Here is a 17,512-nt window from a genome sequence, read left to right as displayed (position 1 = left end):
GAGAAAAATGTCTGACCTTGGGAAAATATTTATTAAGTGTTTTGTTCATATAAGGATGTATCTGACACAGGAGGCACACACATTTTTCTTCCTCCTCATTCAACATGGCCTTGGCTTTAAAAGCTAGCCTAGCAGTGCTTAGATAAGTGAGATGTGATGCCTAAAATATAAGTAACCATTTTTAGTTGTATAGTATAGTGTAAATAGTTTTTTTCTGTGTCTAATTCTTGTTTTCTTCCTACTTTTTTCAGGAGGTAACAGTTAATTTCAACTACCTTCACATATCAGTGCTTCAGTAACAGACTTGGAAGGAAAGTGAGGTGTTACTAGAAAGAGGATGTTTTTCTTATACTTTAATACATGTTAGAGTATTTACCATACAGTTTGTATATACATGTAAGCAATGGATTAGAGAGGGGTGTTTAAGTTATCAATAAATAAGAAACCTGTGCATGAGAGACCAGCACAGTTTAGAAGTGTGGAATATTTTCATACTGCTTTGGCATTTTATAAACTATAATACTGAGGATTATGTTAATTAAAGCACAGGCACATTAATGTGTAAGCCAACATGAGATGCCTTCTTTAAAAGAGCTATTTTGAGAAATCTAAACACTTGGATGAGTAGAAACTATTATGATAAATGACTGAATAAAAATGAGCTGAGTAATTTCTTTTGCCTGACGAAAAGCAGGGATACATGAAATGGAAGAAAAGGACGTAAAAAGTTATGCGAATGATGAGGCTAGTGAGTTGACATTGCATTTCTTTTAGATTTATCAATGACCATAAAAATGTGTATTTAAAGAATATATCTAAAAGATAACTGCAGTTTTTTATAAGTATATTTTGCACTACTAAATTTGGAAACAGATGTCGAAATTTCAGTTATGTTACTTGCCATTTTGATGTTCTCTTACTTGTCATGCAGAAATATCAACTAGTTTCATCCTTTGATTTATAGTAAGTCAACCAGGTTCATTATATTGGTACAGCTTAATGTATTAAACCTAAGAATCAAGGTAAAAATTCCCTTAATTGTTTGTTAATATTTTCCTTAAATTGCTGTACTATATAATACAGCTTTTCTTTTTGTATTTATTTCTTTTCTGCTAAACTTTTTTATTTATATAAATGTTTGGATTATATAAACTAACGTATTAAGCTTCCGGGTGGGTCTGCTAGTTAAAATGTAAATGTAACATTAATCAGTATTTCATTTTAAGAAGCTTTATGATTATATTAAAGAAAATAAAATATTTTTGGCAGTTATTTATAAAGCTCTGAGGCTATTTGAAACTCCTTAGATTATTTAAATGAGTGTTAATTTTCCTTTTAATTTTTATGACTTGGTAAAAATTGAGCCCATTGTTCTCCCAGGTAAACTATTCTTATGAAGATTAAAGGGTGACTTCATTGCAACTTTACCTTTTTAGGGTTTCTAATTGAGAAAATATAAGGTTCGTAGCATTGTCAATTCCCAATTGTTACTTCTCCTACATTTCTTGAGGTTGGTTATCTAATAGACCAGCAGTTAAAAACGCTGTATAGAAAATGGCATGTATTTTAGTTTCATTCCACAAGTGAATGCAGTGCATTAGATGAACATTTCATTATTACAAATGGAATGACATTTTAGCATAGAAATGATGATTACTTTGTACATAGGTCCAGACTGAGTTTTTTTTCTTTATTGTTTCTGTAACAACTGTATTATCTCCATATTTTAATTATGTTCTTTAATGGAACTTGTGCTTTAGTAATTAATGTACCCTTGGTTATATTCTCAGAGGCCGTTTTTACTTAATGTCAGAACAGCTCATAGAAAGTGAAAATTCAGTCACAGTTCTTATTTGTTGTTGTATAAAACTAAAACAGTACCTCAAACATTTTTTAATTTAAAAAACTCTTAAATTTTAATCAAATAAGATTATGTGTGTAGGCATGTAAAATTATGAATTAATGTAAAACCTTGATTAACTTGATGCTCAAAACTAAGTTTTCAGAGATATTTATTGATTTATTTACTTTTTGGCCATGCCACATGGCATGCAGAATCTTAGTTTCCAGACCAGGGATTGAACCCATGCCCCCTGCAATAGAAGCAGGCAGAGTCTTAACCACTAGACCACCAGGGAAGTCCCTTAAGGGATCTTTAGTTGAAGACATTAGATGTTAAGGAAAAAATATTTACTTAAAAATAATGACTTAATAAGTAATTAAGCTATTATGTATTCTCCATTTAGTCTTAAGAAACTTAACGGTTGAGAATTAGATTCAGGCCTGTATATCAACACATGAAAAATCAGTTTGGGTTTTTTTTTGCCCCCTATGTATCAAGTCAGGAACATACACTGGTTCATATTGGCAGTTCAAAATTAAGGGTGAAAGTATTTGTTTTCTCAGTGTTCTTGTTACTCATTTAGTTAACTGTAGTGCCGCCTTCCTTGAGCATTCCAGTTAGTCTAGGTTTTACTGTATGTTGATATTATATCTGGCTCATTTTATTCAGCAAACAGTCACTTACTGCATTTTCCTTTTCACTTTTTAGACTATGGTGTTTTATATTTGAGACATAATTTTACTGAGGGGAAAAGTGGAAATGTGGTACAGAGCCCAGTTATATAGTGGCTCTAAAGGTACATAACTGAGTTTCCATTTTTGTTACAAGCTATCCATTCCTCCCTAACTTACACCTGTTCCTTTCTTGTACCCTTTGGTTTAACATTGTTCTCCTCCCCAATTTTCCTCTTCTCCTGGCTGTAAACTCATGGCAGGGTCTGCTTGGTGAGCTCATTCTCTTACAACAGCAAATTCAAGAGCATGAAGAGGAAGCACGCAGAGCTGCTGGCCAATATAGCACGAGCTATGCCCAACAGAAGCGCAAGGTGATGGATGGTTTAAGGGGCTACTGATTTGCTTACACTAATCAGCCATTTCTACCAATATCACATCACCTTAATCCATTCATGGACTACAATTTTGAGAAATTAGTTTTGACAAGATAAAAATATGAAAGATAATACAGATATGCAACTTTCTGGAGTATGCAAACAAACCCAAAATATTAAACATAGTAATTTATTTTCTGAAAATTAGATTATCTGTGAGGGTTCATGGACTTGTACTTAGATAATTGTGAATTGCGGTTTACTTGGCCCAGTTATTGAGTCACCCTAAATCTGTGGCCAACTTGTCTATTCTCTAAGTTTTCACTTCTAAATTGGAAAGGGTTACTGTGAATGACCATGTTAAATTAAAGAATGAAATGGTTTTTAGTTAAAATGATTCAGCATAGAATTCTTGTTTCCTACAAAAGAAAACTATTTTGACCTAACTTTTGGACAGTTATTCTTAAATACTTTGATTAACTTTTAATAAGACTTTTGACATTTATTAACAAAGTCAGCACAGATTTTCACCTTGTCCACTGAAGAACTGAACATTGGAAATTTGATATAATTCTGGTCACTAAAGGACAGATTCTAATAAAACTCAGTGTAACACTGTACAAATATTTGCTTATAGGTGTCACCAAGAAATCCTTAAAAACAATGCTTTGGCTTTAGATGATCCTATAATGTAGATCCGCAGGTTAATGTCCTAGAGAGACTAGAGTCAAATGAAGTGTTTAAAATGATTTTAAAAATTTTATTATAAGATCTTGACATCAGCTAGTTACATATATTAGAAAAGTTTTTACAGTTAGGTACAAATCTTAAGGAAAATAATCTGGTCATATAATTAGTTTCCTGTACATTCTGATAGTGAAATCAACCAATATTACAGATAATTAGTGAAATGATCCTACTGGCTAACCCTGTCACATTTGGTGGTGGTTAGTACAGTACTAATCATAATTTATTCTTTCAGTGTAGCTTCCTGGCTTTTCTCAATTCCATGGCTGTGAAATCAACTGCTATATGTCATTTAGCTTTCAGTAAATGAATAATATAGATGGAAATAGAAACAAATTATTTTCCTACATGTGTTAAATCACAGGAGGACTTAGTGTAAATGGTGCTTTAGCATTCTCTGATCCTCATGCTGTTCAGAGTACCACTTAAGTATACTAACAAGCTGGAATGCTCAGGCTCAGCTTCTGTCCTTAACTTCATTACAGAAGAGGGAAAGAAACTGTTATGTTTTGGTGTGTTAGTTAGAAATATGAATATAGCTCTTGTTTTCAAAACCAGTAGATCTTGTTTTTTTCTTAATGGTAAAATAATTTGCAGTGAGCCCCATAGATCTGCTATTTTAAGATTCTAATACAGTTTAAGATTATTAATATCCTATTGAATCTGACAGTTTAAATGAAAGCAATAGTGAATTGGCAGTGAAATACACTGCCAAGGGTTAATGTTCATTTGGGGCCTTTTTTCAGACCTAGAGTTATCCTTCCTCATCCTAATATTTATTGGATTATCCATGTATAACCCCTCTTTTATTCCTCACTCTCCATATTTGTGAAAGAGCTACTGACAGGGCTGTACCTCTGTCTATTTTGTTTATTAAGATATACTTAGAAGGGCACAAAACGGGGCTTGTTCCTGCCCACTTACCTTGTGTGAAAGTAAATGAGACGAAAAACAATTTGTGCACCTCTATAATAGTATCATTCTTTTACTGTCCTTAAAGATGATTTCCTTACTGTATCTTCCCTCTGTTCCCCTTATAGTTAGTACACTGGTGACTTCAGCCTTACGTTGTCATAATGACCAAAGTGCTTATTTGATGAGACCTTTATCTTTCCAGGCATTTGAGGTTTACTTGAGGTACAAAACCGCAGCTACTTTTTGTCATTTTTTGATGATTCTTTCCTACTACATTTTGAAAATATTAGTAGGCCTTCTTTTTTTTTTTTTTTTAATGCTTGCTTTTTTTTTTTGGTACTACTGTACAGCATGTGAAATCTTAGCTCCCTGACCAGGGATCAAACCCGCACCCTCTCCAAGGATCTTAACCGCTGGACCTCCAGGGAAGTCCCTATTTATATCTTATTGGTAGCAGCTAGTAGATTTTCCCTGTATCATCCAAGCAGAGGAGCTCATGCAGAGATGGTAGATTAAAACTGCCCTTGGTAGATTTGCCTCCTGTGAATATGTATGTACGCATACGTAGAAATGTTTGCGAGTCTTATACATTTCCATATTTCAGAATGGCTACAATTGCTTAGTAGGAAGAAATACTTAAAATTTAAAAATCAGACTTGCTTTTGTTAGGAGCTAGTAAAGGTTTTTCTCTTTCAGCTTTAGCTTGTTTCTGCAGAGGGTTCCGCCCTTTCTCCATCAGTTTCACAGCCCTGGAATTGTAGGAAAGCTCTGGTTTCAAGACTATTGATACCCATTTCTGTCAGGGTGAGTTTTGAACTAATTTCATAATGAAAACTAAATACATTAAACCATAAGACAAGGACTTACTGTAAGTAGCTGAATTTTGCTAGTAAAGTGCATTGAAATAAAATATATCTCAGGTTGCTAGTTAAGACTTCAAATAAGTGATAGACTAACAGTAGCATGTATTATTCTCTTAAAATATGTCAAAGTATCTTATCACTAATCTTTAAGATTTATTTTGTGAACCTGAAGGTTTTAATCTTGTTTCCTATAAAATCCTAGATCTAATTCTTGACTCATCATCAACCTTTTATGTAATATAGTATTAACCTTTTAATTTAACATTAAGCAGATAGGAAGTGTATTGGTGAAACTATGCATGAGTTATTCCTAACAGTCAGGCCAGAAGGGCATATGATAAATTTAAATACTCCTAAAAATACAAATTTATAAAAATCCTAAATCATTGTTACTAAATACTAATATTAGCATAAAAATTGTGTTTGTAATATTCTAATAACCTTATATCATTTTAATTCTTTATATGTCTTTTTTATTTTACCAAATTGTCAAGGTTAGTCCTTTATAGTCCTTGGCTTGTATAAACATTCTGTTTTGTGTAATTATATTGCTTTCTCAATTATTGCCCCAGTTGTAGAGATACGTTGGATTTTCTACTGTAACTTAGATTATATTGCATGATATCATTAAGTATTCACTTCCTATACTAATGCTGTTTATACATTTCATACTACTTAACTTCAGTTAGATGAATATTTAATGGAACAGTAAATCAGAGTAACTTTCCAGATGAATTGGGATTATAATCTGCATAACAATTTTTGCAGTCACATTATTACAGTGTGATGTCATGCCATATGATCAAAATATGGAATTTATTTCTTCATTGGCCTTCAGGATTTTGTTCTTTGGGTTGTGGGCTCCTCAACATGCTTGTTTTCTCACATTTTAGGAGATGATTAATAATTCTTGTCCATTTTACACAAACACATAGTCAAATGAAAAATGCTTCTATCCACAAGTTGCTGCTTGCTGTACTGGAGTGAGAAGCAGTAATACAAAGTTTGTTTTATGTTGCATTTTTCTAGTTTGCAAAATAAAATTTGAAATTTTTAGACATAGGCTTTTTAGGAAAAAACAATTATGGATTATGTACCTATCATTTCTAGTAAGTATTGTCATTTTTATTTAAAAGAAGTTGGGGGGAATTTTGAGAAAGCATTTGGAAATAGGAATTAAAACCTCAAAATAACATTTTATTGCATGGATAAGAGTTATTAATGTCCACTTCAATAAGCAAATCATTTAGAATATTTTCATATATGTTTGCTACCATAAAGTCTTGGCTGCTTAAGTAGCCAGTGAAATCAGGATGAATAAAGATTTACCTGCGTTTTAACTTGATTTTTGTCTCCTGTGGAATAAAATCATGTTTAAAAATTTCGAGTACAGAAATTAGATAATTATTTTAAGATTGAGAATGGCGACTTTGGCATCTCACTAAGGAGTCAAAGCAGTTATATGGATTTGTCATAAATGACATTTTAATTGCAATTGATTATTGTGTTTTATATTTAGAGTTGTGATTACTTTTCATAGAATAAAGTTCTTTAGTTTGAATATCTTATCTTAGAACTATTAGCATTAGTAATAATTAGGAGTAGTTTCCCCAATACCTGTGGATTTTATCCTACTTTATTTTCAAATCAATTTTGTTTGCTTTACTCAACTTCACTGCCTCTGCATTCGTTTTATTATGGGTTAGAAGATCTTGCAGTGGAACTAAATTTAAAAACAAGTATCTGGCTCCACTTAAAGTTCTGAAAATACAATTGTTCTTTGCATATATTAAACACTTTCCTGCTTATGGAATGAAAATGGATAAGTGTTTGCTTAAAAGATACACTATGACCAATGAATTTTTTCAGTAGCTGTACATTATAATGCGTCTGACTTCTGAAAACATTATTGTAAGGATTTCAGTGCCTTATTTCTCAAGCGTCCAAGTCCCTGTGCTTGAGTACAAAACAACCTGTCAAGGACGTAGTAAATGTATGTGTCGATCTCTTATTTTTCTAACAAGCCAGTCATAAGAAATTACTAGAATGGCAATAGGAAGATGATTTCTTTTTAAGGTTTTCATTTATATAAACTTTTCATGAGCTGTTTTTGTTGATGAATAAGATTACTTTCTTAAATAAGCATTTTATTTAAAATTTCCTTTGATTAAATATCCATATAAAGTATATAGTTTTTACTCTTCAAATGGTTTATTTTAAAAGTTAACTTACTGTATATTCTGTATAAACATAATTCTACTCAAATAAAAAAAATTTATTTTAAATATTTAGGTGTCAGACAAAGAGAAAATTGACCAACTTCAAGAAGAGCTTCTGCATACTCAGGTAATACTAATGTAATTCATAGTCGGGTAAAAAGAACCAAAGAGTTTGTCTTGTACTCTAAATTTGGTGATGTGGAAATTTATCTTTTTAACTGAGCAAAGTTTGTAGTGATTTAATGATAGAACCTTATCAATAGATGCCCCCACAAGTGCAAAAGCTAATTGAGAAACAAGGAATAATGAAGGAACTTGATAAGTTTAATTAACTCATTTATGTGTAAAATCTATTGATGAGTGAATCTTATGCTGTTAATTTTTGAGGAAGACTATGGCAGAAAAGACTGGGGAAAGTGACTTGTCCCTGTGTAAACCTGTGCTTGCATTTTTACATTGACTGGCTAATTAGAGTAACAGTTAAATGGGGTGGAATCTATCACAGTTCTCTAAAGTCCAAAGCCAATCAGATAATAATCTTTCCAAAGGTATTAATATTTCTGACACTACTTTAAAGAGTTATTCTCTTATAGTTGATGATACAATTATTATTTTAAAGACTTGTTCTGTGCAATGTAATTGAGTAGAGAACATTCTCGTGAAAAGTTGTCACGTTATCCACTCTATCATTAATTATTCTCTGTAGATGCAATGATATGTGGTAATTAAGTTTAAATTAAAAAGACTCAATGGGTCGCTTTTTAGGGAAAAGTATGACAAAGCAATTTAAATGAAATTAGGAACCAGTGTATATTGAGTCTCAGGTTTTCTTAATATCTATGTATTGATTCTTATACTCAACTATATGTTAGAATCAAGGGTGCTCTGAGCAGCCCTAACATTGTTATGGCTTCACAGCTGGGTGATTATAGTCTGCAGCCAGAGATTAAGACTCACTGGCCTCAGAATGTGATCTCTGGAGCATTAGCATCAGTAATACTCTTTGGGAACTTGTTGGAAATGCAGATTATCGGTCCCATCCCAAATCCACTGAATCAGAAACTCTGGATGTGGAACTTAGCAGTCTTTGTTCTTAAAAACCCTGAAGTGTTGTTGATGAGTTCTTCAGAATTACTGGCCTAGAACTTTGCAGGATGGCCTAGTAGCACATCTCTGCAGGAAGCCTGCAGACTGACATATACCAAAGAGTGTTTCCAGCCCCAGAAAATGTAGACCCCATAATTGATTCCGTATTTACCAAGTGAACCAGTAGAAATCCTACCACCGTATATACCTATTGATATCAATTCTTCCACTTGTTGGAAGGTGCTAGGCATTGATGAAAGTACTTTATGGAGAATTCATGATATAATAATGGCATTACCTATATTAATAGTGTCCAGTTGAAATAAAATGCAAGCCATGTGTACTTTAAAATTTTTGCATTAAAATAAGGGTAAAAATAAATAGGTAGAATTTTAATGTTAATAATATATTTAACAAAGTGAGAAGGCAGTGGCACCCTACTCCAGTACTTTTGCCTGGAAAATCCCATGGATGGAGAAGCCTGGTAGGCTGTAGTCCATGAGGTCGCTAAGAGTCGGACATGAGCAATTTCACTCTGACTTTTCACTTTCATGCATTGGAGAAGGAAATGGCAGGCCACTCCAGTGTTCTTGCCTGGAGAATCCCAGGGATGGGGGAGCCTGGTGGGCTGCCGTCTATGGGGTCGCACAGAGTCAGACACAGCTGAAGCGACTTAGCAGCAGCAGCAAACCTAAAATAGTTATAGAGCTAGTCAGTATAAAAATACTAATGTGGTATTTATGCATTTTTACTGAATTACAGAAATCTGATGTATGTTATTCTTAACACACACCTTAGTGCAGACTAGCCACATTTCAAGTGCTAAGTATCCATGTGTGGCCAGTGGCTACCATCTGTATTAGACAGCATAGGTCTAATTCTTAGATGACTACCAGAAGTTTGTTGTGTGTACTGTTACTGAATATAAATGAATAAGTTCTGTAAAAATATATTTATAATATAAACTAGCCTATAGTTCTACCTGTCTCATACTGTATAATTTCTTAAATTCATCTTTAGTTGGACATTCTCAGAGGATAAAGCCATGATCTCTTGTTATTTACTTTGTGCTTGGAAGATTGTAACAGCCTAACATATTTTCCAAGAAAATTTTCCATTTCTTTCTTTCCATTAACAAAAGACATATTACTGTAAAATTGGACAAAAACATCCAGTTGGTGGGATGGGGAGGAAGGTTGTGGAGGGAGGGGATATGTGTATACCAATCATCATGTTGATGTATGGCAGAAACCAGCCCAATATTGTAAAGTAATTGTCCTCCAATTGAAAATAAACTTTTTAAAAATCCAGTTGGTTGTAAGAAAGCGTAATTCTTAATGATTTTCTGAACATGGTTAATGTTTATAGAATCGAGTATAAACAGAGAAGACCAATTAGAAAAGGATCTCATTTATTGGAGAACAGTGTGTAGCCAAGCATCTAATTTGACAAAAAAGCTTATATAAATGTATTAGTCTTTTAAATTGTTCTTATGTCAATATTTTAAAAATTAATGTGTAATCTCTGGCCATAGGAACCTACCAAAACTGAAAAGAGTTTGGGCCCTCAACTCAGACCTGTATTCAAAACCATGTGACCTTGGATAGGCTCCTAAGCATCTCTAACCTCTGATTCCTAACCTGTATAACCTTAGTCTCACATGAAGCGTTAAAGGAGTTAATACAGGTGAAACACTGAGTAAAGGGCCTGTCATGTAACGCATGGTCAGGTACCGTTAGCTATTTTTATTTTATTCCATTTTAATAATATAGGAGCATAACAAAAATTTGAATTTTTGTCAAATGTGCCTAAACTGAAGATTTAAAATTTTGATGCAAGAAATAGTGCTTCATGGAGTATACTTAAGAGCTTGCCTTTTCAACTCCTTTTATTGTTAGTATTTTTATTAATTTCTTCAACATAAACAGCAAAGAATTTTCCAATAAGATGCCGATTATAACAGAAAACTATAAAGTTCATTGTTTTAGATAATATTCATCATTATTTTGTTCAACATTCTCATAGATGATTTTAAATGAAATAATTCATTTTAAGTGCTTCAGGATCAAGGAAGATTTTAATTTATACTTAATGTTATTTTTTAACCGATTGGTTTCTTATGAAGTTACTTGTATTACTGTGTTGCAGTTAAAGTACCAGAGAATCTTGGAACGGCTAGAAAAGGAGAACAAAGAATTGAGGAAATTAGTATTACAGAAAGATGACAAAGGCATCCATCATAGAAAGCTTAAGGTATTTTAAGTGTGTCTTAACTTGTTAGCTCTCAAAACCCTGCCATTTCACGTTGTGTGTTCATCAATACCAGTTTTTAAGGAACTGCAAAGGGTTCTATCATCCTTTTCTTTCTAATCTTATGTCCTTGGGGGAAAGGGAGGTCTCCTCTTCTGTTAAAGACTTCGTAAATTACAGTCTCCAAACATTTGGTTTTTCACTAGATCCATAAATTCTTCATGCTTGTGAATCAATGAGTCCGTTTATTTTTTTCTGAAAATTTGAAACTTCCCCAGTGGCTTAGGTGGTAAAGAATCTGCCTGCAATGCAGGATACCTGGGTTCAGTCCCTAGGTGGGGAAGCTTCCCTGGAGAAGGGAATGACAACCCACTCCAATATTCTTGCCTGGAGAACTCCATGGAGAGAGGAGCCTAGCAGGCTACAGTCCATGGGGTTGCAAAGAGCTGGACACGACTGAGTGACTAACACTTTACTTCTAGGCTTACTTCATTTCTGCAGCTGTAAAATCAGTAAGTTAATAGAAAATTACATATGTCCTATCTTTATTGCCTTACTTGTAGTGCCACTGCATGAAGAGCCCATTTTCTTCAGTTTTACAATAGTTAACATTTTCTTCTGGAAGGTTCCTTTGGCATTTTAAAGAATTTTTGAAAAAACAATGCTGGTATTGTTATTAGCACGTTGATAAATTACCATTATCAGTAAATTAAATACTATTATTCCCCACTAAACCAGCCTGTATGTGCTACATTAAATTGAAGTAATTCTTTTTTTAACTTAAATGTCATTTAAATAAACAGAATGTATATGAAGCAAAACTGCAATACATCATGACATGTACATTTTGTGACCAAGATCCAAGGATATGCAGTTCTGATTTAATCAACATGTGTTAGTAGTTCTGACTCCAAATTGCAACTGCATAATACTAGCATGACTTTATTTATAAGCCAATATATGGCAGCTGGAAATTCACATCCAAGTGTTAATAAATACAGAGAATTTACCTGAGCAATTGTATTTTCTCTCTTTAAGTGAAATAGTAATGAAGATTTGAAAAGTTTGTTGTTTATCTTTAGGTTGAAGGGATAATAGTTGCTTTCCTTTTAATTACTTTTAGGTGTTAGGACATGAAAGGAACTTAGGCCCTCATTTTGTTGCTACTTTGGTATTAAAACTTACCTTTAATTATTAAATGCTTGGTAGCAGCCTTTTTCCCAGGCCTGTTTGCATGTTCAGTCATTCCTCAAATACTTAAAGTTTGTTATTTTCCGGAAAACTTGCTTGACCCTGGTTTTACTGGGAGAACAACACAGGATGTCTGCTCCTGGCGCTCTCACGTCTTAGTCTGCCCTATGCACTACTCGCTCTTACCGATTTAACAATAATCATGGTGATTCTTTCTCTACTCTACTTTTTCTTCAGTCTCTCTCTTCCTCTCTGACGCATACACCAAACATTCCTTTCAGTTGGTACCTGGCTTATTGGACCTTTTGAGTGTTCATGGTCTTTCTTTGTTGGGCACTTAATATTAGCTCTTCAGTTTTGTTTTTTTTTTTTAGTACTCATTTATTTGTCTGCCCCGGGTCCTTAGTTTTAGCATGTGGGATCCTTAGTTGCTCTTAAGTTGCAGCATGAAGGATATTTCATTGTGGTGTGCAAATTCTTAGTTGTGGGCATGTGGGACCTAGTTCCCGGCTCTGGGATTGAACCAGGGCACCTAGCATTGGGAGCTGGGAGTCTTAGCCACTGGACCACCAGGGAAGTCCCTAGCTCTTCAATATTAAACAGTAACCTCCCTCTTTTAGTGTTTAATTGGAAGATTAGGAAATCCTGAATAACATACTGTGTTAATTCAGTGTCTCTTGAAATAAATTGGATAAGAAGAATTTTATTCTGTACTGTTTTACATTTACTCAGAATATAATTATGGGAACTCTTAGAATTTATCAGCTTTTTTATCCTGACCCATCTGTGGGTTTTTAAAAATGTTTTCTGTATTTTATAATACTGATTTTTTTGAATTTTGTAGAAATCTTTGATTGATATGTATTCTGAAGTTCTTGATGTTCTGTCTGATTATGATGCCAGTTATAATACACAAGATCATCTGCCAAGGGTAAGTGAAAAGTTGGTACACAGGGAAGTTGCCCATTAGCAGAAAAGCACGTTCGTTTTTTAAAAAGTTATGTGTGTGTGTGTATACATAGACAAAGACAAAATTTTCTCTATAATATTCATGTGTTTTAGGTGATGTCTCAAGCATCGAATGTTGTTTGACTATTTTGGTCCATTAGTTTACTTATATTTATGCATAATGAAGGAGGGCTTTCAGATATTTGGCATTCTATATGCATGATGTCCATGATATTAAAATTCCTGATTGGTAGATAAAATTAGGTACATAGGAGAAATATAACCTCACAGAATTGAAAATGTCTTTGTAAAGAGTAAACTATCTATGGAAGAGATTTATGCAATAGTAATGTTAATCTGGTTTTAAAACTAGTAGTTTAGCTTTAGTAATGAAAATTTGGCTATAAATAATGGATCCAATTAATGTTTTACTGTTTATTTTCAGTACACATCCATGTATAAACTATCATCTTTTTTTTGGATATTTTAAAATCATTTAACTGGACAGTTTTTAAAGACTAATTCTCAGCAGCATTACAAATGTATTAAATTTTAAGTTCATATCAAAAAATATGAGTATGTGGTATTTATTTTGTGGTAAGGTTGTTGTGGTTGGAGATCAAAGTGCTGGAAAAACTAGTGTGTTGGAAATGATTGCTCAAGCACGAATATTTCCTAGAGGATCTGGGGAGATGATGACACGTTCTCCAGTTAAGGTAAGAAAATAGGCCCTCTGGGTTAATAGACTTATTGTGGTGATCATTTTCTAATGTGTTTAAATGGTGAATCGCTATTTTGTACACCAAAACTAACACAATATTGTTTGTTAACCATGCTTCGGTTAAAAGAAAAAGGCCAAACGAAGTTCTTCAGGGAAGTAATCACTTTAACGAAGTTTGTCCATTGTGTTGAAATGAAGAATTTTGACAAAAGAAATAATTGATATGTAGTGTTTGGAATTATTCCTAGTGTAGAAACTAGTAGAAGTCACCCCTCAGACAAGAACAAAGATCAGGAGTGTGCGGCTTGCCTGTGGGATGTTAACAAAGCAGCAGCTGGATATGCAAGTTTGGAGGGCGATCTGGACTAGAGATAGAAATGGAGGAGTCATAATCAAGCATCTAAAAGTGGTAGTTAGCTCCCTAATGGATGAGATCGCCTAGGGAGTGAGTGGAGATGGAGAAGACCTACAACCTCTGACACATTTAACTCTCAGTAAATAGATGTTAAACAAATGAATTGTTACCTAAATTTACCCGTTAATGTGAAATGCAAAATTTCTTTTTAGTTTTTTAAGTTTTGAGATTGATGGTTTTGTGCTTGGTACTCTGTATGACATTGACTGGGAAATGGAACCATGTAAGTACTGTGGGAATTAATAGAAATTGTAAATACAGTCTTCTCAATTTTCTGTTAATTTCAGGTGACTCTCAGTGAAGGCCCTCATCACGTGGCCTTATTTAAAGATAGTTCTCGGGAGTTTGATCTTACTAAAGAGGAAGATGTAAGTAGGTTTTGTATGAGGTTTATATGTGTAATTTTTTATAATCTGTGTAAACTTATAAAGACAACTAAATAGAATATTTAACTGACAATCTTTTTAGGATTTTGTTGTTTTTCCATTGATAGCTTGCAGCATTAAGACATGAAATAGAACTCCGAATGCGGAAAAATGTGAAAGAAGGCTGTACTGTTAGCCCTGAGGTAAGGGCTGTAATTCATTTCAACCATGTTTTATGAAAATCCAGTGTTTTATTATTTAGAATCATGATATTAGCATTGATGTTTAGATTGAAGCAGTTCAAAGATAGTCTTTTTTTTTTTTAATATTCCAAAGAATGTTTCATTTTGTGGGAAAGTTTTATGAAATAATTACTCCCATGATCAGAAAAAGTATAACTTTTTTGCTGAACCACATATCTAAATGAATGAGATAAAGAATTTTCAGGATATGTATCAACAAAAAAATTCCTAACAAGCTGCCTCTCAGTTTTTTGGCTTTTGGATTTTTTTTTTCCCTGAACAGACCATATCCTTAAATGTAAAAGGTCCTGGACTGCAGAGGATGGTGCTTGTTGACCTACCAGGTGTGATTAATGTGAGTGTATACAAAACATGTATCTTATCTTATTCTGTTGTGGCAGACATTTATAATGACCTTTAAAACCTTTTTCTTCAAGACTGTGACATCAGGCATGGCTCCTGACACAAAGGAAACTATTTTCAGTATCAGCAAAGCTTACATGCAGAACCCTAATGCCATCATACTATGTATTCAAGGTAAATCTTATTGAAAGATTTTAATTGTACTAGTATTCTTCCTTATTTAGCAATGAAGGTTTGTTTTACATATGTGTTGCATAAACATGGGCTTCCCTGGTGGCTCAGATGGTGAAGTGTCTGCCTACAACACGGAAGACCTGGGTTCGATCCCTGGGTCAGGAAGATCCCCTGGAGAAGGAAATGGCAATCCACTCCAGTTCTCTTGCCTGGAAAATCCTATGGACGGAGGAGCCTGGCAGGCTGCTGTCCATGGGGTCACAAAGAGTCGGACACGACTGAGCAACTTCACTTTACATAAAAATATAAAATAAATGTTTATTTTCTCCTCATATTCATTTTATTAGTAAGTAGAATTGAAGTTGGTGATATTTTGATGAATTTCACTGTGTAGGCATCATAGAAATTCTTATTGGCTAGAATTTCTTTTCACAACTATTAAGAAATGATTTTACTATAGTGTAGACACAAGAGGTAGCTTCTTGAAGTTTTTAAAACCCACTTTGTAGCCATTACAGTGTCATTTTTCAATTTATTTTCAGATGGATCTGTGGATGCTGAACGCAGCATTGTTACAGACTTGGTCAGTCAAATGGATCCTCATGGAAGAAGGACAATATTTGTTTTGACCAAAGTAGACCTGGCAGAGAAAAATGTGACTAGTCCAAGCAGGGTGAGGGCAAATTCTTTATGCAAGCTTTAGTTATGACAGAAAAGGATTGGGGGGAAAAAGATTTCCTTGTGAAATAAAAGTAGTAATGGGATTTTTCTTGGTTTTCATTAAAAAAGCAAAGTATTGTAAAGTTGTAGTAAATTATGTAAGTGCAGAATTGAGGTTTAAGTGTAATTCTACAGTTATAACTAGTTTGATTCAAATTCTTAAAACTAATGTTGCTTACTCTAAGTTTTGTAGGCTGAAGTAGTCATTAACCTTATTGCAGTATTTTTTAACGTTAGTTAATATTCATAAATTAGTGTAAAACTAGTGATAGTTTAGATTCCTTCTGGACATTACTTATGTTATTCTTTGTTTTAAATTTTTAAATTTTTTATTCAGATAAACATTACCTTTGTTAACTGATTAAAGAGCGTGTGGCAGATTTTCATAATAAAGAGGGCATTGGATGGGGTGTCCAGGCTCAGCATTCTTATCCATGCTCTACCAACAGCTGGCTACATGTCCTTGGGCAAATCTTGTTAATTTGTTCTGCATCTAGGAAGTGCACAATCTAGTCTATTAGGCTAGTTTATCTCTAGGGTCATTTTCATTTCTGATATTCTTGTGACTTCTATATGAGCTTCCCAGTTGGCTCAGTGATAAAGAATCCGCCTGCCAATGCGCAGGAGACACGGGTTCAATTCCTAGGTTGTGAAGATCCCCTGAAGAAGGATTCTTGCCTGAAAACTTCCATGGACAAGAGGAGCCTGGTGGGCTACAGTCCATAAGGTCACAAAGAGTCAGAAGACTTAGCCCCTAAGCATACACGGAAACACACACACGTGACATCTATGCATGGTGTTCCGTGTCCATTTTCTCCTCCTCCCTTAACAAGGAAAGAATTTTGTTCCAAGGTACCATTGTGTGCAAGTTTTACTAGGGCATGCTCTCTTCTTAATTGTGAAGGCATAATGTAAAAGTGGGTGAAAGTGCACAAACTAAGCCAGATTGCTTTAGTTTCCCATCTGCTCTGCTGTTCCTATGTAACATTGGGTAAGTTATTTCACTTTTTCAGTGCTTTAGGCTTTGTCACCTGTTGGAAATGAAAATATTAGTGGTACTAAAATTCTGCAGCACAGGAGACCTGAGTTCCATCCCTGGGTTGGGATGATCCCCTGGAGAAGGGAATGGCCACCCACTCTAATATTCTTTCCTGGAGAATCCCATGAACAGAGGAGCCTGGCGGGCTGCAGTCTGTGGGGTCATAGAGAGTCTGACACACCTGAGCAACTAAGCACAAGCACATCTCATAGCTTATGAAGATTTATTGAGTTAAATGTTTGTTGTAAAGTGGTTGAGCTTAGCATGATAGTGTTACGTAAATTATGGCTATCATCCATTGTTGTTATTATAACTTCATCCCCCATAGAACAAGAGCTTAAAATATAAGTAGCCATCCCTTGT

The 17,512-nt window shown here is 34.1% G+C and overlaps 1 protein-coding gene across 8 annotated transcripts in view; it reads left to right on the top strand.

Annotated features, from left to right (window-relative positions):
* The window catches only part of OPA1 (OPA1 mitochondrial dynamin like GTPase), an 81,929-nt gene that overhangs the window by 15,137 nt on the left and 49,280 nt on the right, over window positions 1-17,512 (top strand). For 4 of the 8 annotated variants that reach the window (XM_069557435.1, XM_069557418.1, XM_069557442.1 and 1 more), the window contains 10 exons: window positions 2,778-2,888; window positions 7,709-7,762; window positions 10,870-10,974; window positions 13,007-13,093; window positions 13,713-13,826; window positions 14,534-14,614; window positions 14,740-14,814; window positions 15,137-15,208; window positions 15,291-15,390; window positions 15,933-16,063. In XM_069557435.1, coding sequence (XP_069413536.1) covers window positions 2,778-2,888; window positions 7,709-7,762; window positions 10,870-10,974; window positions 13,007-13,093; window positions 13,713-13,826; window positions 14,534-14,614; window positions 14,740-14,814; window positions 15,137-15,208; window positions 15,291-15,390; window positions 15,933-16,063 — 930 coding nt within the window. The remainder of the gene's footprint in view (window positions 1-2,777; window positions 2,889-7,708; window positions 7,763-10,869; window positions 10,975-13,006; window positions 13,094-13,712; window positions 13,827-14,533; window positions 14,615-14,739; window positions 14,815-15,136; window positions 15,209-15,290; window positions 15,391-15,932; window positions 16,064-17,512) is intronic. The other 4 variants (XM_069557464.1, XM_069557452.1, XM_069557474.1 and 1 more) reach the window with 1 other exon arrangement.

The sequence above is a fragment of the Ovis canadensis genome, chromosome 1 (assembly GCF_042477335.2).
Source record: "Ovis canadensis isolate MfBH-ARS-UI-01 breed Bighorn chromosome 1, ARS-UI_OviCan_v2, whole genome shotgun sequence".
Classification (NCBI taxonomy): Eukaryota; Metazoa; Chordata; class Mammalia; order Artiodactyla; family Bovidae; genus Ovis; species Ovis canadensis.
This window is presented reverse-complemented; position numbering and strand designations above follow the sequence as displayed.